Raw genomic sequence first — 27515 nt, forward strand, 5'->3', positions numbered from 1 at the left:
GGAGTGTTATATATTGCTATATGTGAGATTTGCTCTGGTTTTTATGTAGGTAAGACAGAGAGGAAAATTAAAAGGAGAATATATGAACACATTAATGATATAAAGAATAAAAAAGCCACTAATGCATTATATAGACATACTATCATTTGTCCCCTAGCTAAATTTAAGTTTTTTATTATAGAGGAAGTTCAGAAAGATGAGAGGGGTGGCTTATGGGAAATGAAGATTGAATACCGGGAACTATATTGGCAAATAGTGTTAGAAGCCAGTAAGTTCCCAGGTTTAAATGAGAATGTTTCCATTGCCCCGGTTCTAAAGATGAGGGCTGCGAGATTATAACTAGTTCAGATTTATTCACATTTATTTGTTTTTTCACATTTTACATTTTATTAATGTTTCACCACACATGTTTTTAAATGTTGTTGATTCATATGTTTTAGGAACATTTTATATCTTATATTTTATATGTCATATTTATTTATTTGATTGACTTATTTATTACATATATATATTTATTGTATTTATTATTCATTGCAGGTTTAGGTGAGACACAATACACATATATATTCAAGTATGGATTCATCATTATTTTATGTATTTTCATGTATTCATTTTTAGACTATATACATTTTATATAGATTCATTCAAATTTTCATGTAATTTTGTCTTTTGACCACTAGAGGGGAGTGTTGTACTAGTTTCGCGACGAAGGTGTTTAAGCTATATATCCTTCCAGTTCTCATTATGAGGCTTTATTTATGTATTTAGATATCTATGTATTCACAGTCCATTTTGGCGATCACAACCAGCATAACATCCATATACAACTTGGAATTCAATTTATGTGTTTTTTGAAAATGCAAGGTCAGTGTTTGTTGTTAAGAATAAGTTTAAACATTAAGCCAGTCACTATTTCAGATTGTTTAATTGGATTGTATATTCATGGGATGCATTTTAATTGGATGATTTGAATTTTAACCAAACAAACAAGCAGTATTCACGACGAATGACTCCAAACCATCAGCTTAAGCAGATTAAACAGTTTTATTGCACAAACCACAAAGACACTTATATTCCTTTAACATTGTACCATGGTAAAGGAATATAAGTGTCTTTGTGGTTCGTGCAATAAAACTGTTTAATCTGCTTAAGCTAATGGTATGGAGTCGTTCGTCGTGAATACTGCTTGTTTGTTTGGTTAAAAGTCTTTTTTGGCAGTATTATCCATTTATTTGTTATTTATGATTTGAATTTTGCCAGCTTATATATATGTTTGGGTTTGGTTTTTCTTGTTGTCTGATGAAGTCTGTTTTATAGACGAAAAACGCAGTGTTTGTCAAGCGTTTAACGTTGTATTTGGATCGAATAAACTGGTTTTATCCTACAGCTGTCTGGTGCTTGATTTCTCCTCGATTCAATGCTTTTTCTTTGCTTACTAGTTTCTGGTTTTGCACTGTTCTTCATTTTGGTTGTTTACTAGTTGCCTATGAAGATGTTATAGACAGTGATGCTCACATGTAATTATTTGTGTTATGGACATGACAACACTGGCTATTACGGAAACAGTGTAGCTACCCTTGGCAGCAAACCTCCTCTGAGGAGCACATCACATTCTGTTAGTTGATTACAGATGATGCATGTGTCTACATGTCTGTTTCCTTCTCTGGGTATATACTCACATATCCACCAGGACCATGAGCTCTGTTGGGCACAGACACCCACTCCCCAAACAGAGTCATGTACCAATAGGCTCTGATGCCACTATCAACATGATCATGATATAATAAGATAATGTGAGCCATCACCTATGATGTGGCTATTAAACATGGGCAGCTGTCTCCTACATCTTGCACTCCTACTGCAGATGTTACAGTGGAGTTAAAGATGATGTGCAACCTGTTTCATTACCAGTGCTGTGCACTACCTTGCAAACAGTATGTGCAGGCGGCTGTTACGTTGGGCTACACAAACCTGGTAGTTCAAACAGTGTGTCTGTACTCTCAATATCCACTCTATGTAGGTGTGCACATAGTAATTTGGCCCAGCCCTGTAACAAGGGTCACTACATATTTGCATAACATGTACACATGCACAGCTGTTATTGCTTGCAAACAATAGTAGAGAGGTGGATATTACATGTGTTATGTGCATGGATAGTTACCTGGCTCTTCCAATTATCTTTGCTATCATGCTGCTAACCTGCCAGATGAATACTAATGCTATGTATCCTGTCATTGAGTATTGTAATTGCCAATAGACATAACTACTGTTTGCATAACATAACAGAACTGCTATGCAGAATAGAATACAGATCTGCCTAGAATACTGTACATTACACAGTTATTGGCACAATATCCCACAGTGCACACCATATTTGCATGGTAAGCCTACCTTTAACATGCTCATCTTACTTATATACCCATACATATGTCGACTGTTACAATATAACAACATATACTATCCCCTGTTACAGCACGTACTTGTTGGACCACTCCTGACACTGACAGTGGCTGGAAGCGAAATGGTGGGTTCCAAACCCATAGCATCCCTTGTGGTATATGTGGAGTGTGCCGTGTGACCTACAGCAGTACACACATAGAATACTACAAGTATCACTACTGCTCAACAATACATCACTACAAGATAGCTATTTCCATTATAGGCATTGATTACACTGGAATTCTTACAGTACAGATACTACATACACAAACATACTACATGTTATACATACCATCTTAGTAACCGGAGGTGTTAGTAACTAGTGTACTACTCGTTTTCGGTTCATCTTTCCTTGCTTTGTGCTGTCCTACAGGTAGATACAGATGGTTTGAATGTGTGACAAGGCAACCTTTTATAGTTACAGATCAGTAACGTGCTATCCCAATGACCAATTGGTGTTCCTAAGTAGCTAATTGCATGCACATCAGCTGCGCTGCTACTGCCTTAGCCAATACCATGGCTACAGTGGAGTATAACTGAGTACTCCACTTGGGCGTTGTCCCTTTACTTTACTTGTGAGGAAGACAGCGTGGAGGTTTTTTTGGAATCCATTGCAACAGCTGTATTGAGACGAACAGTAATATATTGTGTGTAATGCCTAGAGGAGTTGGTCTAAATGTGAGTACTGCTGTTATATTTATGAACATTGCTACTTGTGCAGGGTTTGTCTGTACCTAATACTTCTACATATGTGTCAGTCTGGCCAGGTTGTTTAACCAGCTAAAGGCTGCATAGCTATGCATATAATGTTAGGGGGTTTACAGTGTGCCTACCAGACATATTTAGTTTGGTGTTACTGTGTATCATACTGCGCTTATAATCAGTACTCGGTAAAACTTCTTGGTGTTCAGGCCTTTCAACCCTCTGAAACGGGATTAGTTCATACAAACCCTGTTACATCAGCAGCTGCTCAATTGTATAACGGCAACTATTTCACATAGAGCCATGTTAGTGTGTCTGTGCCCAGGTATGTTAAGGTTTCAGCAGATATTGTACAGCAGTTGCATAATTGGTTATGGTATGACAGTATGTATTGATGTAATTATTTCGGTTGTGGGGTAGATGTTGGTGGGTGTACATAGCACATGCAGGTGTGTAGGAACCCCTTTTATACAATGTCTATATGTGTGTGGGTGTTCTTTCCTTATGTGAACACCTATCCCATAGTGGACTAATACTATGGTAAATGCAGGCTGATTCATTAAGGCACTATTAAATGCTTCCTGTATAGCATGCAGGTACTGTTAGTCCTTGAATCCTTTTGGTAATACATCGGAATGTAATAAAGATTTGCAAAATGAAAGCTGGCTGTGTAATTCTGTCATGGATATTTGCAGTCAATGCAGTTGTGTTGGTGACTATGTCCATAGAACATATCTGTAATAGCATATTGGCATATACTCTTCCTATTTTATGTTCATATTGTTTGGGTGGGGGGAGCCGAATGTGTGATTGCTATGGTCCATGTTATACTCAGATATGACCACTTCGGATGCTGTCTACAGACATGTATGTATGTATGTATGTGTGTGTGTGTGTGTGTGTGTGTGTGTGTGTGTGTGTGTATGTGTGTGTGTGTATATATATATATATATATATATATATATATATATATCTGTGTATATGTATATAGATATATACATTATCGCATAAGTTTATCTGTACCTCCATAGATGTGTAGATGTTTCTAACCTATCTATATATCTACATATATATGTAGACCTGTATATATCGACATGTCTCTATGTATCTCTCTCTCTTTCTCTCTCTCTGTATATATATATATATATATATATATATATATATATATATATATATATATATATATCTATATATGAGCGTACGCCTATAATTGGGTACATGGCGGGTTGTCCTATTTCAACACAATCCTCGCTTTTGTGTTTTAAACTGTCTGCATACACATCTGGAATAGGTACATCCCAGGTAGCTTAGTGTTAGGTTAATCGGAGGATGGAGTACATGGTTGCGGGTTCTACTCCTAGAAGGTGTTATTATTTTACCTCTCAGAGTAGGCATTGGTAGTGAAAGTGTGAATAACGCACATTTATGCAGTTGTGAGCTGGTTTGCCCATGGTCTGCACGACGTTAATCAAAGGTCAAACGTGTAAAGCGCTTCTCCATTTACCGTGTAGCAGTGCTGCTTACCATCGCACAAAAACGTGGAAACCCGCTTACAACTGCTTAACAGTGCTTTAATCCACCTGCATCCAAAAGCCCTTATTCTGGCCCTCAAAATAAGCTAACAGCCCTTGAACCTAGGACCATGAACACCACAGTCACTGACCTTACCACTACGGCATCTGAGATATGTACGAATGTTATGGTGTTTGGAATATACATTGTACTACAGACATTCTTCACTACTGACAACATATGTGACAATCAGTTGGTGTACATATGTCTGATGCATGTTAATGTTCATATGTCTGTGAAAGTAGGTGTTGCAATGTGACATGACAGGGTGTATTATGAATGAGTATGGTTCTTGCTTTGTGTCCTTTTTATATTGTCCCCATACTCCATGTATGCCCCTCCAATTCACTTATTGGACATCCGACCCAGGCCCTCCTTGATGCATGATTGCATTACACATCATCCCCCCCCCCCAATCTTCACATACACAACAACCACCCCTTCTATTTATTTATTTATTATTTATTTATTTATTTAAATTTGTTGACCGGGAGAGTCCGACTGGACGTGGGTACATTTTCAGAGGAGGCCCGGGGAGAAAAGCTCCACAGTTAAACAGACAGTAGTTACATTGGATTACATAGTGATTAACAATTTAGCATAGCAATTACTTACAACATATTTACAGATGAAGAACATAGTACATCAGTAGACAACTAGAATCTTTATCTGTGAAGTACATAACAGACATTAACAAATGTTACAAGAAGAAGTTTCTGCTGTATAATAAGTACTAGGCTTATGAGCATCTGAGCTTGCTATAATCAAGGTAGTTAGTGGAGTGGAAAGAAAGGTAGTGGTTGGATGGGGTGGATGATATTAGAGTGGGAGTTGCAAGGGCATAGCCAGCATGTTTTTAGGTGCGGTTTTAGTAAAGTTTTGAAGTGGGTGCATGATGGTATGGAGGTAATTGTGGGTGGGAGGGAGTTCCATAATTTGGCTATGGTGCAAGAGAATAGTGCTTCACCAGCAGAGTTATTGGCTTTAATGATCTGCAAGTGATTTTTGTTGCTGGATCTTAGTGGTCTGGTGGTGCGATAGGGTTGGAGTAGATTCTGGAGGGATGGGACATTTAGTGGATGGTTTACTAGTTTGTGGGCGAGTGAGAGTTGATACCATTGAAGGAGATGAGGGAGTTCAAGCCAGCCCAGTTCAGCAAGTGAAAGACAGTGGTGACTATGGTAGGATTCCCCTGTGGCGAATTTGGTGATTTTGTTATAGCAGGACTCTAGCTTGTTTAGATCGCATTGCCTTAGGTTGGTATATATTGGAGAGGCATAAAGTAGGGTGGAGATAAGGTGGGAATTAGCTATTGAAATCTTTGCTGCTTTGGTGAGAAATTGCTTATTTCTGTATAACGCTCCTAGTTTTTTGTGGACTTTTTTTATGGTCATGGATATGTGAATGTCAAATTTTAGTTTATTGTCTATTTCCACTCCTAGCAATTTGGTGTGTTCAGTTGGGTATATAGTGGTGTTATCTTTTGCTGTGATGTTAAAGTGAGAGTTGTTTTGAGTATGTTTGGTGGGTTGGAAGATGAGTAGTTTAGTTTTGTTTAGGTTGAGTATTAATTGGGCATCGGATAACCAAGTTTCAACAGAGGAAAAGGCTTCCTGTGTGACTTTTTGCAGTTTTGGTAGGGACTGGGCTGAGCAGATGATGGTTGAGTCATCTGCGTATTGTATGAGTGTGCCATGTTTGCTAGCAGAGGCTAGATTATTGGTGACATAGGTTAATATTAATTGTTATGATACCAAAGCTGCATGTGTTTTGTGTACACTCCAATTCCTTTGGAGTGCTTCTGTGTCACGAAGTGTGTTCATAGATGCTTATATATATGGCTATTACTATAACTGTATAATATATATGTATGTATATATATATATATATATATATATATATATATATATATATATGTGTGTGTGTGTGTGTGAGTGTGTGTGCAGTCATCACTGATATATATATATATATATATATATATATATATATATATATATATATATATATATATTGTATTAGTTTGTAACAGTTATACATCTGTAGACTGGAATGTGTTGATTCACAAACTACAGTACATTACAATGTACTGTACATATGTTCACAAGGCCATTGTCCCATTTGTGATCATTATATGGTATAAGGTGTAGTCTCAGGACCATAAAACGTGGACACCTCGGATGGCTTAGTGGTATGTCCCATGTCTATAGTGTGCATGGTCCAGGGCTCGATACCTGTGATGCTTTACGAATGTTTTTACTGCATAGTAAGGCTCATTTATGCAGTTGTAAGCATATTTAACAGTGTTTGTGTGACATTATAGCAGCAGTTAAACACAGTTAAACAAACGTTGTGACATATAACCTGTGCGCGTAAACACAGCCACATCCGCCAACTACTCTGGATATATACCTGTCAGTGACATAACATCTCACTATGTGCTGACATAACATTACATTCTCTGTTGACTGTACTCTCCTGCACACATGGGTTTATATGGGTGATTCGAATGTTTATTATATAGATGATTACTACCTGTATCTGCAAGCTGTGGTTAAGGTATACTTTTGCACATGATAAACATCCCTGCCTTTATTGGGATTGTAACCTCAAATTCTAAAGACATGCTTCTGGAGCATTTCTCCCCGGGCCTCTGCTGAAAACAGGATCTGTGGAACCTAGTCGGACATTCCCGGTCAACAAATGTTAAATAAAATGCACAAATACTATGCAGATGCTGTAACCATTACACTGTTGACATTAACGTTGCTTCCGCCTATTTCCTATTTAGATGATTTCTATGTGTAAACTAGGCTAAGCAAAGGGTGGGAGCCCCCAAACTCACTGAGCTTCACATACTCTTGAAATAATAACGTACAACAAATGTACTGTGAAACGATACATTACATTCCTAATTACATTAGGCACAGCCCCTCACTGACACACTTCCAGGGAAACCTTGCTGTGTGAATGGGTAACAGAATATACACCCCAGGGATCATGTGTCCCAGTTTGATAGCTGTAAGACCTGTTGAGGGAATTGAATGGTGTTGAATTGCCACATTAACATGCCCTCTTTAGATCACTAAGTGCCCCTATCACCCTCCACAACCCCAGTCTTAAACAGCTTCCTGCAACTCTGCCTGGAATTGCTTCATTGGCTATGCTTGACAGAGGCTCAGTTTCTTCATCAATGGTGCGGGGAAGGCCAACACACTGTTGCTATGCTTCTAATTGCCCTTGGGCAGATAGATAGTAGGCTATCTGTGCACCTCTAACTTGCAGGCCATCACAGCCATAATATGCGAATAAACAGACCTTCAGATCACAATATACAGTGTGAACTCACCATGTAGTCGGGAAACAGTTGAGTACAGCACGAACATACAGAACACTGATACTTAGTCACTCCAAATGCCTATCTTGGAAGCTAGAAGACTTGTAAAAGGTTACGGCTTTCAATTGCTTACCACTAGGTGACCTACAGGGGAGATGAAAATCAAGCACAGATGGGGAACATGCATGCAATGATACCATACCGACCTATGTGTCAGCCTTAGGCTTTGGAATACTGGCCAAGGCTATTGGCGTCCCCATGGTGCCTTATTTAGGAGAGTCCCAAATGTGAATACCAGCTCTGTGAACAGCACAATAGCCGATTCAATGTGGTTTATACTACTCAACACCAGGGGTTGAGATCACAATACGCATACACTCACAGCACTCCTCAGGATGGACAACATCAACATCTGTGCATTAACTGCAATCTGTCTTAAGGCTCCTGATAGCACACCAGCACTACCAGACTACAACTCATACCACAAATTTCAGCCATGGAACATGGACTGACAGACATGGAGGGGCTGTATCCATATTCATCAAGGATACCTACACCTCCAGGTTAGTTGGGCAGCATGATACCTCTGTGATCATCCATGTGCAGCTAACATCAGCCAAAACAGCAATGTTGAATGTGGCCTGCTACGGATCACCCTCCATGACCCAGGGCCTCCACTCCACCTAACTGGAGACAGTGGAGAACATGACAGTCCTAACACACACCCTGGCATTGGTCGATGTCAACTACCATACTATTAACTGGGACACGTACTCCGGTACTCACTTCTGGGACCAGCGGTTCCTGTAATGTATCACCTCATATGGCCTGTATCAGGTGGTAACCTCCCTAACGTGGGGTGGAAGCTACTAGATGTGGTCATCACCAACATGGGCAACAGGTGCACCACAGTGGAGGTTTACTGGTCACTGGTTAGATCTGACCATGAATTATTCTCTGTTTCCACACCGTAGCATCTCCTCCACCCACAGATGCCACAGTGTATACCTTTACTACAGCTAAATTTACACTACTAGTGACATGGGTGGGGGGTTTCACAGCCCCCACGCTAAAGGGAAACATTACTCCAGATACAGCCAGATTTACATATGCAGTCTATAAGCACCTACACGGATGTATGCATTGTGCCATAGCTGGTAAACCAAGACTCACTCCTTCTAGACAAGGACACCGGTCTGGTGGACCTCTGCAATAAATAGGATATACTACAGATGTAGGACAGTGTTCCAGACACACAGCAAATCCCATGAAGGGCTGACATCCGTGGCCACTATTAGTATGATACGTAGGTCCCTCATGACATCATCCAAGGCTAGCATCAGCAGGAGAATACGCAAGGATTCGAAAGATAACCACAAAGCCTTCTTTGGCTATGTCAAGGATCTACATGGTGACACACAGATTTGCACTGTGCCAGTGAAATACGCTGACCCTACTGATATCGCCAACATCCTTGCAGATACATGCGGTGTATACTTCACCCCTTCAAGATCCCACAACACTACCCGTAAGGTACAGTATCCCAACCATCAGAGACACACAGATGGAAATGGCCCTCTCTAACAACAGACCACAGCATCAATGGAGGCAGATGTTGACCTAGACTGCATCTTGCAAACTGTATATGACAACCTGCCCCCCATCTAATTATGCATTCCTACCTCAACCTCTCCACAGGCTATATGCCCATACAATGGCACATGGCAATGGTTATTCCACTCCATCACGGGGAAATCACAAATGACCATGGTAACTACCACCCTATAAGCCTGACTAGCTGGTCTGCAATGGTATGGTTTGCATCCTCATGGCACTCATTAACAATGACTTTGGTAACCTTCGGACATGTGACGCAATCCATGTCAGCTTGGTTGACTGCAGTTCATGATTACTGAACCTGTTTTATGTTTTACATACAGTCTCCAAGACGTTAGATGACGGGAGGTGGTTCACACATACCACCTGGACCTCACCAAGGCTTTTGACACCATGCCCCACTCAGGTATTATTGATAAACACACCAGCCTGTACATTCACCCATACATCACAGGTTGGGTTACCAACAGGCTTACACACACAACCCGCATAGTATGACTAGCGGTCTCCAGGTTCAACTCTTGAACAGTCACGACTGGTGTCCCACAGGACATAGTCCTGGGATCCCTACTGTTTGGAATATACATCTCAGATGTACGGGCAAACACAGGTGGACTACGGCAGAACATGTTTGGCAATGACTGCAAACTGGGAGCCATGACTGATAGTCCAGCTAACACGGAGCCTCACAGAGAATGTCACAGGGTGCCACTGACATGGCCTCCAGCCAAGTGCCACTAACTGCATGGTCATTCCATTGTGGAATTGGCACCCACATGTTAACACGTGAGCGGCAGCCACTTTAATCCATACGAGGTAATGGGGTATCTGGGGACTAAGGTATATAGTGATCTCCCCTGTGACAATCATATCTCCAGAGTAGTTAGGACATTCTTCTATGTAGGCCATCTGACTACTAAAGGATTCCCATCTACACATACTGGGGTTATAGTGCCCCTTTACTCATCACTCATCATTCCCATCATAGGGTATAATAATCCATGTGGGATGTACCTCAGAGGACATGTCCAACAGCTGGGGGGTCCACAAATGTACCTCACCAAGGGGAATACTAGCCTCCAACATATGGCCTATGCAGCCGGACTGAATACACTCCTGCTTTACTCAGTGGCATCTCGTTTACCCAGACATGATCTCCGCTGACCAACACAGCCATGTCGAACTCTGGCTTGATGGATATGCTCCACCTATGGGAATCCATGTCACAGTGAGCCACACACTGTAGTGAGCTGACCTTGCCACAACAATAACCGGACGATGCTGGAGGGACAGCTTCCTGTCACAGACACTCCCCATACTTTGAAACAACATCCCTATCTACATTTTACAGAGCCCATCACTGACACTTTGCAAGAGAAACCTTGAAGGGTGGATGGGGAACAGTAGATGCACCCCAGGGATCCCGCCATTGGCTCTGCTCCACAGAGAGACAGTTAATGATTCAATGGGGTGGCAAACGCTGACACATTTTGGCTGGCCTTATGAATGGCCTTTGGCAGCTGGCCAAGTACCTACCTATGAATCTATACATACAGTATCTGCATATGCTGATAGCTTAGTTTACTGTTAAGGTGTTGACTTACCTTGTGCCATTGGCTGTTGTGTGTGCAATAGTTGAAGGCTACCTATGTTGGATGCACGCAGTAGACTGCCTATACATGACAATTTACAAGTAGTCTTGTGTGTGTGCCATCCATTTTTACTGTGTGTGCAGGTGGAGAAGGGTGTCAGTCCCTAGGTGCCTGTCAGTGTGTGTGCTATACGTTTCCTCTTTGCCAAGGCATGGGCATACTGGGCATGCCTCCATCTGCCTACTGGGGCTGGCTCAGGGTGTTTGTGGTCTGAGTACCTCTGTGCCTGTGGGGCCCTTGGCGATGGTGGTGGGCTGTGAGGGCCTTCACCATTCTGTCCCTGCTGCAGCTGTTTCCGCAGGACCATATTGTGTAGCATGGCACACACTATGAAGATGTGGGCACACATGCCTGGAGAGTACTGCAAGGCTCCACCAGATATGTCTAAGCAATGTAACTGTAATTTCAGCATCCCAAACACATGCTCTATGATGATTCTGGTTTGTGCTTGTGCCTCATTATGGCATTCTTGCATGGGTGTGTATGCATTTCTGATGGGAGTCATCATCCATGGTCCCAGTGCATAGCCAGCATCCCCCACCAGGTGGCCATTTGGGATGTCCCCCCTGGAAAATAACCGATACAGCTGTGAGGTATGCCAGATGTGGGAGTCATGAAAGCTTCCAGGACTGCCAGCACACACATCCATGATAATGCTCTGGGCATTGCACATGACCTGGTAGTTGATGGAGGGGTATCCCTTGCAGTTTATGTAGCGCCTTCCCTGCTCACCAGGTGGTGACGATATGTATGTGCATGCAGTCTATTGCACCCAGTACTTCCGGGTATTCTGCCACACGCTGGAAGAGATGCATATAGCTGGCCAAATCCTCCTCCATTCGGGGGAAGTATATGTACTCATTGGCATGTGGTAACATGGCATTCTGGAACTGGTGTAGTACACTTGATGCTGATGCCTGTGAGGTCCCCATGATATCCCAGTTGGTCTTTGAAAGGTACCTGTAGCTAGTATTCACAGGCTTACACATACCTTCGTATCCACTGGGATGGGTTCCCTTCTGTTTGTTCTGGCTCTGAGGCGTGGCCTACACAGCTCCACAAGTTGCTGTAGGATGTCCCTGTCCACCCTGTAATGCTCTACTATTTCCAGATCTTGTAGCCCCTGGTAGGTTAGCCTGGGTCTGAACACTCTCCTCCTCCTCTGGTGCCTGCAGTGGTCATGTGCATCATCCTCCACACCACCTTCAGTTTCCAACATATACTGGTGGATCAAAGCTATGGCAGCCCCTAACATGAACATAATAAAAGTTCCCCATCTGTATACACCACTGGTGCAGAGTGTATGGGAATACATAAATGTGTGTGAGGTGCTTTCAAACTTTATAGTATTGTGCTATGGATGCTGCTGATATAGGTGGGTGTGCATGAACTATTCCAGCTGCTGCATGTCTTAATTACGGGTTTTGCAATAAGTACTGCAAGTGTGGGGCCTTTGCTGTGGAGATCTACTTGCCTGCCTTGATTACTCTGTTGCCCTTTAATTCACTTCTAGACCTGGATCCCCTCCCATTTTCAGGCATGCATCCACCTGCCGTCTTTCTTGTTTTGTACTTTCCCTACCCAGTCAAGGCAAATTGTGCCTTGTAGCTGATATACAGCCTATCGCCTTTGTTCTGCTTTGACACTTTTCTGTTTTCTTTGCAGTATAGCCCCTCCCCTTCCCTGTTCTGCAGGTAGCTGTTTGCAGCCTTGCTAGCTGTTGTCAATGGCCCACTGTAGGCTCTTAGGTGTTAATTAGTCATTTGTACTCCAATTTCACTGCTCCAGCATTTCCTTATTTCATTCCTATACCCTTCCTGTTTCAGCTGCAATGTGTATACCCGTTTACCAGGTTTACACACGTTTTCATCTCCGTTCACATGCATACTCGGTTACCTTGTGCACTCTCAGCTAAGCATAGCTATGGGCAATTCAGCACACTCCTATCCTGCAGCTTTGCCTAGCTAGGGGCAGACCGGTTTAGCAATGCTCCAATGTGCTTACAGCAATGGTGACACACCCCTCTCTTGATATCATCTTTATCTCAAGGGCTCACCTCTGTGTTATAACACTACGCTGTTTTGTGCATCTTTACACCAGCAGGAAATCTGCGATTCACTAGTACTCCTCTCATTTGCATGGCATGGCCTACTAATTCCTAGCTACTGCGCATAACACTGTCACTGCCCCTTAATAACCCTTGCGCCATGAGTATGGTATAGCATGCCTGCCATTGACTATTATGGGGAAATCATGATATGTGTTTCACTGCAGTTTTATTCTATATTTTTATATATTTCTTGCTATCCCCTTTGCACACTGCTGCCCTGCGCTTCCACGTCACAATAGTGCGACTATATATATATTTAATGTTAATTTTATATTTTGTACATGTTTTTTATGCCAATGGCTATATATTTAGCCATTGGCATATACTAACATTATAATACGTGTGTTTGGTCGGCTGTCATGGCTCTGATTTTATGTTTGCAAAAATGTAAACCATTTTCTACATTTACATTTTTGCTTGCTTACACTACGCCTGCACCACTTCCTGAATCACTACATACCTTCATTTGCATGCTACACTGCTGCACATGGGGTAATTAGCATACAAGGCTCAGGAGTTGTGCGGGCGTAGTGTACACAGGTAGTGCACGTGGAAACAGCTCATACCTGAATCACTCGGCGGCCATATTTGGTGTTAGATCGCTGATGCTATGCTTGCACCTGGCGTAAGCTTCATGAACCCCGGGGCATGTTACTCTTCTTGTGTAGATTAAGAAGATGAAGAACTTTGGTGTTCGTTTAAGTAGTTTATTACATACAAAAACATCAGGATGGAGGACTGGAAACATAAACTTAATATGAACTAATAAACTGACTGATTACTTCACTCATACATGCTTCCACTCTGACTGCTTGCTCAAAATGGCACTGCTGCCTGACTACAAAGCACAAACTCTGATCTACACCTAATACTTACCTAATACAGTGATGGGGGTGGGGTATGTGAGATCCTCTGTTCTTATAAAATTACATTTTTTTCAGTAGTGCACTAGTTGTATTGAACAGACAACCAGTCTGCTTTGTTTTAAAGAGATGTTGAAGGCAATGAGTGCCCTTTAGCCTATTTTTACTGTGTTCCTTCATTAATTAGAATATAAAAGGTCCATGGGTTAGTGCTAGGCTATCCATCCGTGCAGGCCATTTTAAGCCTAGCCAAGTTTCTCAGCCCAGAGGTAAGAATCAAATCCTGTAGCATGTGATTATGAGGCAAACATCTTAACCATTTTGCCAACCCTAAACTCCAAACAATCAAGAAGACATTTACTTCCTTGACTTCACCAATATTTTTCTAAACTGGATTTAAGTAAAAATATGTTAGTCCCTGTTGCTGTGTATTATTAACTTGCTTATCTCACAGGCATCTGTGACAAAACATTATAAAATGCCTGAATCTCCTATCTACATAATGCCCCCTCTTCTTCTTTTCCTGGTTAGAGGTTGCCACAGTGGAACAACAGTCCGTAGAATGATTGGCAGTGGAGTTTTACACTGTCGAGTTGCCAGTCTGGTGCCCAACCTTCCACAGGAGGCACACACACATAGGGCCAATTTAGAGTTTCCAATCCACCTACAGCATGTGTTTGGGATGTAGGAAGAAACTAGAGCACCCAGAGGAAACCCACACAATGGCAGTGAGGACATGCAGACTCTGCACAAAAGGCACCACAGCCAAGAATCAAACTGGAGAACCTCTTGCTCTGAGGCATCCCAGCTGAGAACTGAACTGGAAAACCACTTGCTGTGAGGCAGCAATGCTGACCGCTGCACCACTGCAGCTGCCCCAATTGCTGTAAAAGGCTTTTACATTAAGCATGCATGTTTTCCTTTCCATTTAAATTTCAATAAAATTAACAAGCTGTAATACAGATTATTGTATTGACATTAAACATGTTAATGTAATAAATACTGAGATAAATTTTAAGCCTTGGTTGTACCATCAGTATACTGTCATACTGATTGTCACCCCTGTACACTTTTCCAAGAACATCATTTTTACTGCCTCCCAAACTGTCGCAGAACAAGTGTGCATTTTGTTACAGACAAACAAACCAGTGAATATTAAAAAAAAAATCACTTCCCCATGGTAGCAAAGGCCTCACAGTCAGAAAGTGCCAGACTCGTTGTTTTTCAGCATCACACTAAAACAGTTACAAAAGGTTGTTTACAGCATAGCTGTATGGTACTAGAAATACAACAGGTGAACAGGTCACATACATGTAATACAACTAAATTTTGTTCCATTTTATGTATTATTTCAGCAACCGCTACTGCCGACATCCTACAGGAGGCACCAGTCCATATAATTCCAAGGGCCACATGCAACAGTACAGAATGGTACAACGGTGCTGTGAATATCAACAATTTGTGTGCCGGTGTGGAGCGTGGTGGAGTCGACAGCTGTCAGGTACCCTCTCACATGTGAAATGTCTACACACCTCACATGTCACAACAGACTACTCTTTCTTTGGTAATTTGTACACCTGGTAGTTTTAACATGTTCTAATTATTATTATAATAATCAATCACCAGAAAAGCTGTGTCACTCAAAATAGCAGCCTTTTTAAATTATTGTTTTATTTGCCCACATTTATAGGCCAGGTAAAGTTCTTTAGTGGTAATGTGGGACTTGATTTTACAAACCATGTAAACATCAGCATATTTTTTCAGTAATATACTTACATTAATTATTTATTAATTATTAATAATCCATTTAATGGGGTTTATATTTACTAAGAGTTATGAACAGCAAATAAGTACATGAGTATTTTCTGGAACAGTTCCTGAGTTTATAAGCTATATTTGCATTAGTTGTAATGAAGCAATGGCAGGAGGTAAGAAAGGGTTACTGCAGGTGTTACACCTTATCTTGAGCAGCTTCTCCCTCACACAGTAACCGTTTCTGATTAGGAAAACACACTGCTGCTGTGGTTTCCTGCTAGCTGGAGCATCAGTGAGGAGAAAATACTGGCTGCATGGGTGTGGTTGTGTGTGGGTGTATATATGTGTGTGTTTATATATGTGTGTGTGTGTGTGTGTGTGTGTGTGTGTGTGTGTGTGTGTGTGTGTGTGTTTATATGTGTGTGTGTGTGTGTGTGTGTGTGTGTGTGTGTGTGTGTGTGTGTGTTTGTATATGTGTGTGTATGTGTTTATGCATGTGTGTGTTTATGTGTGTGTGTATTTATGCATGTGTGTGTGTGTGTTTATGTGCGTGTGTGTTTATGTGTGTGTGAGTGTGTGTGTGTGTGTGTGTGTGTGTGTGTGTGTGTGTGTGTGCATGTGCATGTGTGTGTGGGGGGATAGGCTATATGTATCTGTATATGTCTGGATATGTGTCAGAGCTTTGGGATGAGTGTGTCCGTGAGTCTGAGAAAGTATGCGAGGGGTTGTTTTATGTAGTGTGTGTGTGTGTGTGTGTGTGTGTGTGTGTGTGTGTGTGTGTGTGTGTGGGTGTCTGTGGAGGCATGAATGAGGTTGGATGATTTTGTGGGTGCCTGTCTGTCTGTCTGCCTAGGTGATCTAATTAGAGGGAGTTAAATAGGGAGTGGAGAATATTAAATGTGTATGCATGTGCATGTGTGTGCGTGTGGGTGGGTGTGTTTGCGAATGTGTGGGTATGTGTCAGGACTTTGGAGTGAGTGTGTCTGTGAGTCTGACTGAGTGTGTGAGGGGTTGTTTGATGTAGTGTGTGTGTGTGTGTGTGTGTGTGTGTGTGTGTGTGTGTGTGTTTGTGTGAGATGCATGAATGTGTCAACAAGACAAGGGTGCACTTAAAGATAAATTCCAGTTCTAATCAGAAGAAAACAAAAAAGTTACATATGGTAGTATTCCTGATAACATACAATTTTAATGATTTGAACATACTAATATATGGATAGTTAGCTTACCACTGAATTTCAGTCTACAGTATTACAGCCCCTTGTGGCTATGATATCCAAGTTAGGCAGCAATGATCTTACCAAAGCAGATCAGTGATAAAAACCACTGCAAGCAAGATGGAACAATACCAAAACCAGATAACAGCTGTGGTTTCAATTTGAGTTAAGGTAAAAATAGCTAGAACCCATTACCAATGTTATTTCCTTTTTCATTCCAATTTCAGCCTATAGACTTGTTACGAGTGTGCTAACATACATTTCAGTGATAAGATACAGCACAATAAATTACACAGCAAAGATACAGCATGATATATCACACAGCAAAGATACAGCACAATATATTACACAGAAAAGATACAGCATGATATATTACACAGCAAAGGTACAGCATGATATATTACACAGCAAAGATACAACACAATATATTACACAGATAAGATACAGCACGATATAGTACAAAGATACAGCACAATATATTACACAGCAAAGATACAGCACAATATATTACACAGCAAAGATACAGCATAATATATTACACAGCAAAGATACAACTCAATATATTACACAGATAAGATACAGCACGATATATTACAAAGATACAGCACAATATATTAGGCAGCAAAGATACAGCACAATATATTACACAGCAAAGATACAGCACACTATATTACACAACAAAAATACAGCACGATATATTACACAGATATGATACAGCACGATGTATTACACAGCAAAGATACAGCACACTATATTACAAAGATACAGCACAATATATTAGCAAAGATACAGCACAATATATTACACAGATAAGATACAGCACAATATATTACACATCAAAGATACAGCACAATATATTACACAGCAAAGATACAGCACAATATATTATACAGATAAGATACAGCACGATATATTACACAGCAAAGATACAGCACAATATATTACACAGATAAGATACAGCACGCTATATTACATAGATACAGCACAATATATTACACAGCAAAGATCAGCATTATATATTACACAGCAAAGATACAGCACGATATATTACAAAGCATATTACACAGCAAAGATACAGCATGATATATTACACAGCAAAGATGCAGCACAATATATTACACAGCAAAGATACAGCACAATATATTACACAGCAAAGATACAGCACAATATATTACACAGCAAAGATACAGCACGCTATATTACACAGCAAAGATACAGCACAATATACTACACAGATAAGATACAGCTCGATATATTACACAGAAAAGATACAGCACTATATATTCCACAGCAAAGATACAGCACGATATATTACACAGCAAAGATACAGCACAATATATTACATAGATAAGATACAGCACGATATATTACACAGCAAAGATACAGCACAATATATTACACAGATAAGATGCAGCACACTATATTACAAAGATACAGCACAATATATTACACAGCAAAGATACAGCACGATATATTACACAGCAAAGATACAGCACGATATATTACAAAGCATATTACACAGCAAAGATACAGCATGATATATTACACAGCAAAGATGCAGCACAATATATTACACAGCAAAGATACAGCACAATATATTACACAGCAAAGATACAGCACAATATATTACACAGCAAAGATACAGCATGCTATATTACAAAGATACAGCACAATATATTACACAGCAAATATACAGCACACTATATTACAAAAATACAGCACAATATATTACACAGAAAAGATACAGCACAATATATTACACAGCAAAGATACAGCACACTATATTACAAAGATACAGTACAATATATTACACAGCTTTCTAATATAATACTTTTTGCAGCAAAGTCAATAAGCATTTGAAAACTTCCAAACCCCACACCTCATTTTTGTTACTACACAATGAATGAAGAACTAGGCTTACTTTTTTTCCCATAATTGTAGTACTAAAGGGTCACATCTCTGGCATAAAGGGATAAAGCTCTGACTACTTTCCAGAAGGCCTGCGTTTGAGGTGCTACCTGTACCCTGGCAGAATAAGTCAGTGAGGTGATGACCGGGAAGCAGTAAATACCTGCTTGCCCACCCTGGGGAATGGCACTGGTGTGGTCCACTATGGCAGTAGAATGGTCCCCTGTTGAACATAAATTAAGGTACAAGAAGCTTGTGTAAGGACCAGCATGCAGTGTCTTGACAAGTAAAATGTATGTGTTGCCAAGTAACATGTACGTACTATAACCAGAACTAATTGGCTAGTAATACAGGAAACATGTTAGCCACCAGTGGGAAAATGAGGGCAATGCTACCCAAAAAACCCCCACACCTCCCAATGAGAAATTACAGCTGATCCCCAGCTATCTTTCCTCCCCCAAGCCAGCCTTTTGGTTTCATGGGCCTTTAGCCTTGAGCCAGTGTTACCGGTATTGGAGACAGGATCTTTCCCTTTGCACCAGTGATGTGAGTTGATCAGATATGCTTCAGTAAGAAAACACATAGATTCATGTATTATTTGAGTATAAATAAAATGCAAAAATATAAATAAAACTGATTAGTAAGAATACTAAACTTCGTCTTTCTCAATGCAGGGAGACAGTGGAGGACCAGTAATGTGTATGGATCGAGAAACAGGGGTATATGTGGTCAGTGGAATCACCAGCTGGGGTAGTGGCTGTGGACAGATGAAGAAACCAGGAATCTATACATCAACACAGAGTTTTGTGGACTGGATTGAAACAAAAGTGTCAAGACATCCAACAGAAGAGCAACCGACTGACATTATACCTGTTACATCTGAGAATGTCATAAGGCAAACAGAACAAGAAAAGGAAGAAGAGCAGACTGTTGCACCTGTTACACCTGTTACACCTGTTATAGATGTAAATGACTGGATCAGACAGCTCGATGACATTATTACACAGTTCTCCCCAGAGGTCCCTTTCGAGGAAGCTGCAATACTGAACACAGGAAATAATAACAGGGAGAACATAAAAAGTTCAGTAAGCCAAGATCGTCACCATAACAATGCTTTCACAGGGATCTACAGCACATATGGAACAAATGTTGTTATAGTGTGTATTTCTACAATATTTTTTGTACTGCAAACAAATACAATTGTGTAATTAATGACAACAGTTAAATGTTTAAAGAATAAAGTATAGAGAAATAAAAATGGTCTGCCTTCTTTTGTAGTTTGTACATCCTCTTTGTGCCCCTGTGGGTTTTTGCTGGCACTGGGTGCTGCAATTTTCTCTTATTCCCTAAAAACACATCATAAGTGAACTGATATTTCTCCTGATTGCTTCTGATTAAGAGCACAGTGTGAGAATGAGTGAGTGTTATGTTTCCCATTCAGAATTCGTTCCACTGTTTTCTACACAGTGGCTGCTAGGATGGGTGCCAAATGCCTCCAAAAGTCTGATGTACGGTGAGCAGGTAACTAGAGAAGGAATGAAAGGATGAATGGATGATGTAATAAAGCGTGTTCGTCCAGATCTGGGTCAGCTACTGCCTCATTACTTGCTAAACTAAGGTTCTTATTATACTATGTGCCATCATACATAAAAATTGAACAGTGAGTGAGTGAGTGGAAAGCATTTCCGAACATGCTGTTTAATTAGTATAATGTATTCTCATTTCATAAGGATGTTGTAAATGTCACAGAAGGAAAAGCACTTAGATGGGCTTATAAATAAAAAAGAGTTGGGAAAATGTTTACAATATTTTTCAGCAGCAAGATTCCATAAAGTATAAATCTCTAAATCTCAAACACTGAATGTTTCAGAAATTAAAAGCAGTTACTGTGATGGAAAGATGCCACAGGTTCCAACCCCCACACTAATGTCATTGATATTGGAATGTACAGTAAGCTGACAGTATGGGATTTGACTCCTTCCACAGACATGCATTAAAATACAGAAGCAGATTAGCATTAACTTGAAGGCATCAGTCTCACACTTAAATGGCTTGAGGGCGGATTGAATGAGAATGAGCCCTCTGAGCCAAGGACCAGAACAAGTGATACCCTCCCACCAAAAAAAAAGTAAAAAGAAGTTATGTACTTACCATAATGTTCCACATAAGTTGTTTATCTCGCCTTTATTCTCACTGATGGGTTCGGAGCCGATCCTCGGCTCTGACACGGCTGATAGCAAAGCTCAAGGTTTGCCAGTAGCTCGAGACCAAGTCCCTTATCCCACAATGCACTGCTGGAATTACCTCAGATCTTGTTTGCTGTGAGTAACAGTATACAGATATATATATATGTACCCTTTTATTTATTACTACCAAGAACACTTCCCAAAGGGGAAGAAGAAATATTGAATAACCAGGATGGTGCTAGCCTCTAAGTCAACAGTCAGCCAGGAGGGGGAAGGAGGGAGGGACGTGAGAATAAAGGCAAGATAAACAACTCACATGAAACGTTATGGTAAGTACATAATTTCTTTATGTGAAGTTGTTAAAACTCGCCGTTTATTCTCACTGATGGGTAGCCTCCCCTAGCACCCTCAATCTTGGGTGGCTGATGGAAGTATGTTCTTCAGTACCGTGGAACCAAAGGAAGACCTGTCCCGTAAAGCCTTATCTACTTAGTAATGCATGATAAAGGTATGAGGCTTAGACCAAGTGGCTGCAGCACAAATATTGTCAAGGGGCAATTTAGCTTGAAAAGCAGAAGATGTAGAGACGGCTCTGGTAGAATGAGCCTTAGGTTTGTGTGTTAACGGCATGCTGGCATTCTCATAAACAAAGGATATACAATTGGATAACCATTTAGATAAGGTTGTTTTATCCACTGGATTGCCTTTTCTTGCTTCTGAGAAGGATACAAAAAGTTGGTCTGATTTTCTAATATCCTTGGTTCTGTCAAGATAAAATCTGAGCTGTCTGTATACATTAAGTTTGTATAGCGTGTATTCCAATTTGCTAGACTGTTTGGGAAAAAAGACTGGCAGCTCAATGACCTGATTGATATTTGATTCAGAGCAGACTTTAGGTAAAAATGAGGGGTTTGTTCTGAGAGATACTCTATCAGCATGGAAAATCATGTAAGTTGGTCTGATAGATAATGCTTGAAGTTCTCACACTCTGCGGGCAGAAGTAATGGCCACAAGAAAAATAGTTTTCCAGGATAAATATTTGAGATCACAAGAAGATGCTGGTTCAAAGGGGGGAAGAATAATTTGAGACAGCATAAGGTTTAAATTCCAGGGAGAAAAGGGAATTTTGATAGGAGGTCTCATGTGAAGAACGCCTTTAAAAAAAGTCTTAGATAATTTATGGCCAATAACATTTGAGCCACCAAACCCAAGGTGAAAATTTGAGATGGCAGCTAACTGGACTCGAACTGTAGCAGCTGTTGCCCCTTCCTTAAAAATCTTTGTCAAGAATTCTAAAATTGATGAAAACGGAGCTCGGAAAGGGTCGATTTTCTGCGTGTTGGCCCAAATTGAGAACCTTTTCCATTTACTACCATATAATTTCCTAGTAGATGGCTTGTGAGAAGACAAGATCATTTGTCTTGTATCTTCTGAAATTGAATGAAGCCTGGCAATTAGGGGAAGTGGATTAATCAAGCAGTCAGTTTCAGCGACTGCAGTGAAGGATGGAGGTCCCCTGACGGGTGCATCAGAAGGTCTGGAACTGGGTCCAGGATTCATGGATCTTCCAACAGATGATGGTGGAGAAACGGGAACCAAATCTGTCAAGGCCAGTCGGGGGCTATGAAAATACAGTCTTTCCCAGCGATTTTACTTTCTGTAAAAATCTGGGTATCAATGGGAAGGGTGGAAATGCATAAAGGAGACCCGGGGACCAATCGTGTAAATGTGCATCTCTCGGGGAATGACCGGGAGGTGGTATTAGGGCAAAGTAGCTTCTGCATTTTGAATTGATGTGGCTGGCAAAGAGGTCACAGCAAGGCTGGCCCCATTTGTGGAAAATCAACTCCGCAACCTGTTGTTTGAGAGACCACTCATGAGGGAGTAATATCGCCCTGCTTAGCTTGTCCGCTATCATGTTGGATTTCCCCGGGATGTGCGTTGCTAACAGAAAACGCTGGGACAACACAGCCCATTGCCAGACCCTGAGGGCTTCTCGACAAAGGGGGTAAGACTTGGTTCCACCTTGCTTGTTTAAGTACCAGACTACTGACATGTTGTCCATCTGAATTGCAATAGTCCCTAGAGGGAGAGTGTCCTGAAAGTACTGCAACACCAGAAGTACCATTCTCAACTCTAGAACATTGATGTGCAGATGCGATTCTTGATCTGTCCATTTGTCTTGGGCAGTCTTTCCCTGAAAATTCCCCCACCCTATCAGGGAAGCGTCCATGGTCACAATGGCTACTGGGGGGGGGGACAAAGGGTCTTCCGATTGTGACATGAAGAGACGTCAACCACCACCGAAGGTCTCTCTTGCAAGAATCCGTGATGTGAATCATGTGGTGCATCGGTAGTTTCTGGTACAACCACTGAGTAAAGAGGAGTCATTGAAGAATTCGCATATGCATCCTTGCGAGTGGTATAGTCAGGATTGCTGCCGCCATCAAACCTAGCACCTTCAAGACCTCTGCTGCTGTAGCTTTGTTCTTTGACACCAGTGAGTTGACGTGTTGGTGGAGAAGTGAGACTCTTTCGATAGGAAGACATAGAGTGGTAGTTGAGGTATCTAACTCTGCTCCTATAAAAACTGTATGCTGCGATGGCAATAAGGCAGACTTTTCAAAGTTGATTGTAATGCCTAATTGATGGCAGAGTGTCAGAGTGTATTGTGTTGCCTGAGTCAATTGATGCCTGGTGGTAGCTGTGAGGAGCCAATCGTCTAGGTATGGAAACACCTGGAATCTTAGACATCTCAGATGAGCCATGACCACTGTCATATATTTGGTGAATATTCTGGGGGCTGTAGTGGGGCCAAAGGGCAGGGCTCAAAACTGGTAATGATTGGCTCCCAGCCAGAAACGCAGATGATCTCTGGAGCGTCTTTTCATCTTTATGTGATAGTACGTGTCCTTGAAATCTATGGAGCACATCCAATCACCTTTCCCTAGGAAGGGAAGAATGGACTGAAGTGTGACCATTTGGAACTTCTCTTTCTTGATCAACTGGTTGAGTCTGCTGAGGTCCAAGATAGGTCTCCAGTCCCCTGTTTTCTTTGGTACCAAAAAGAATCTTGAGTAAGTTCCAAATCCAACTTGGTCTGCTGGGACTGAATGGATGACTCTTTTTTTCTAGCAATCTGTGGACCTCTACGATTGCTTGTTCCCTGAGATTGGGTGGAACATCTGGGATTCTCTTTACAGGAATGGGAGGGGAAGAGAACGCTATGAAATATACTCTGGAAATGGTGCTTTGTACCCATGTATCTGTTGTTATGTTTAGCCAGGCTTCTGGGTACAAAGATAAGTGACCCCCGACTGCCTCCAGAGCTGAACAGTCGGGCCCCCTTTCAGGGGTGCTGGTAGGGTTGACCAAAGAACTGACCCTGGTCACCCTGTTGCTGCGGACCCCCTCTGCCACGGGGGTGGCTTCTTCCGTTATAACCCTCTCCACTTCCTCTAGAGGGGGTTTCTCCATGTGTGTCCTGAAAGGCTCCCTGTACTTTTCGGAACCACATTTTCCCTCCCCTAGGGCCCCTGGGGTAGGGCTGAGTAGGGTTAGAAAAACGGACTCCAACGGCAGATAAGGTCTTGCCTTCCTGCTCACACCTGGTTAAAGTTTCCTTTACTTTGGGCCCAAACAGTGATGAGCCATCGAATGGGGTGTTAATAAAGGAAGACTTAAAGGGTTCTGCAAAGGAACAGAGATGCATCCAGGCTTGTCTTCGAAGAGCAATGCCTGAACTAGCTGCTTTACTTGAACCATCAGCTGCATAGGATATGAGATGCATGGACGAGTTTACCACTGTGTTTAGGGTAGCGAGCTGGGCGTTGACTTTGTCGGCCACCCCTGCAGTTACCGTACCCTGGAGAGTATCTCCTAGCTCTTTCAGGAGATCTCTTTGTAGTCTCGTAAAGTGGGTTAACTAGTTCAGTGATCGCAGAGAAAAAGTCGCTGAACTAAACATGCATTTCCCATATCTATCCATGACCCTAGAATCTCTGTTAGGAGGATGGATAGATGTGGATGTCTCAGACACTTCCTTTTTGTTGGCTGCAGCTACCACCATGGCATCAACAGGCACCCCCTTTGTCAAAAATGGCTTGTCCACTGGGACAGACATGAATTTATTAGGCTTACGAGGAACAGGTTCCATGGCCTCCGGTGACTCCCATGCCTTATGGGAGATCAATTCCATGAGCTCATCATAAGACCCAAAAGCCTTCAAGAGCATGGACTCATCCTCAGTAGGCATCTTGGACTGCCAATCGCCCCTCTGACTAAGGATCTCTAGTATCTCTGCAAAGGAGATATCCTCAGAGGGGGATCGAGGGGACCCTTCTAACTCATCCAAGTCCGTGTCAGATGTCAAAGACTCCTGTGGGGAGTCTAAGTGCCTCCTCTTGCACAGTCTCTTCCTGGGCACCTCCTCAGTGGGTGGATCTGGGGATGTCTCAGAAGAGCAGGGGACACCCTGTGGGGGTACTTGAAGCTCAGAGTCTCTACGCTTAGAGCGACTGGTAGATGAAGAAGCAGACACAGGAGCTTGAGGGGAGAGGAAAGGCTGAACCGATGCTGACGTTGTCTTTGGAGACAAAACTCTCCTCATAGCATCGAAGGCACCATGGCTCCAACAAGAAGGAGTGGACAGACCCGAGAGTACCGTCTGATCCTTCCGCACCAAAACCCTGGGCTCCAAGCCCGAGGTAGGAGCCGAGCTCATCCAAGCCGAAGCCCCAAGAGGAAGAGTCTGCACCGACAAATTGGTTTGACTATCCTCCCCGAACCCAGTGGGAGAGCGTCGGCTCCTAGAGTCCTCGGTCGGCGCTGAGGACGTCCGAGTAGATGGAGCTGATAACACCAGTGCGGGCATTGGCTCCAAGGGTTCGACAATCATCAGTCCAGCTTCCTTCAGCTCCGAGAGTCCAGTACGGCTCAGAGGAGGAGTAGACAAATCCGGTTCCATGGTCTTCTGCACCGACGACCTGGTCAGGGCCGACAACAATTTGGCAAGTCCTGGTGCCTGTAAAAGTTTCTGTACTAGCCGATCCATGTCCAAATCTGAAAGGCTGACTGAGGACTTAGCAGACTGCACCGAAGATGCTGACTGGAGCAGAGGAGAAGAAGAAACTTCAGAGACTGGCTCCAATACTGAGAGCTGACTATGAATCAAAGGTACACTTGGTTCAGAGATCTGTGGAACCGATGACCCTCCTTCTGAAATGTTTGCCTTTTTTGCCACTTTGTCTGAAGATTTGGATTTTGAAGATTTGGAGGACGTGCTAGTACCCTCATGGCTACTCAACACCTCAGAAAAGGATTGCTGTAGCAATCCCCTGTCTATTAGCTTCCTCCTTCTCTCCAAGAGGACTCTTGAAGAAAAGGAATGGCAAATGCTGCAAGTGTCTTGGAGGTGTTTAGCCCCAGACAGTAGACACATTGAATGTGTCCGTCAGTGACGGACATTTTCTGCCCACAATCTGGGCATTTCTTGAATCCCGATTTAGGATGGGATTTTTCCTTGTCATCCGACATAGTTAAGGTAAAACAAACTAGTATACTGCAAAAACTTAAGACAGTAAAATCTTTACTTTACTTGTAAAGACCCACAAAGTAACTAAGCCCAATCCTGGCACTATCTATAACAATTATAGTTTACAAATGCAGGGCTAAAGAAGCCCGCAGAGAAAAACCCTGACTAAGAAGATTAATAAGTCTAAATAGGGCTTAAGGCCCACACAAAACAACTAGCCAACAGGGCGCTATCTATCCAAAACTATAGAAACTATTATCAAATATTTAAACACTAATACACAACTATCCTCTAAAACAAAAAGAAAGATTTTTTTATAAGAATTTGCTGTTTTTTCTATCACAAATGGTCTGAGCTAGCTGGATCACTGAGATCTCTCTTGCCACAGCAAACTAGATCTGAGGTAATTCCAGCAGTGCATTGTGGGATAAGGGGCTTGGTCTCGAGCTACTGGCAAACCTTGAGCTTTGCTATCAGCCGTGTCGGAGCCGAGGATCGGCTCTGAACCCATCAATGAGAATAAACGGCGAGATTTAACAACTTCACATCAACATATTAACACTTGTACTGCATGGTAAATAGAATTGGATAGTGAGTCAGTAACAGGAGATATTGTAAATGTGCACTGAT

The 27515-nt window shown here is 41.9% G+C and overlaps 1 protein-coding gene across 1 annotated transcript in view; it reads left to right on the forward strand.

The window, feature by feature from the left end:
• LOC122803970 (acrosin-like) overlaps positions 1–27515 on the forward strand; it is a 165979-nt gene that overhangs the window by 97127 nt on the left and 41337 nt on the right. The window contains exons 3-4 of the mRNA XM_044073648.1: positions 15645–15790; positions 19841–20251. Coding sequence (XP_043929583.1) covers positions 15645–15790; positions 19841–20251 — 557 coding nt within the window. The remainder of the gene's footprint in view (positions 1–15644; positions 15791–19840; positions 20252–27515) is intronic.

Source organism: Protopterus annectens, chromosome 6.part0 (assembly GCF_019279795.1).
Source record: "Protopterus annectens isolate FY-2018-M chromosome 6.part0, PAN1.0, whole genome shotgun sequence".
Classification (NCBI taxonomy): Eukaryota; Metazoa; Chordata; order Ceratodontiformes; family Protopteridae; genus Protopterus; species Protopterus annectens.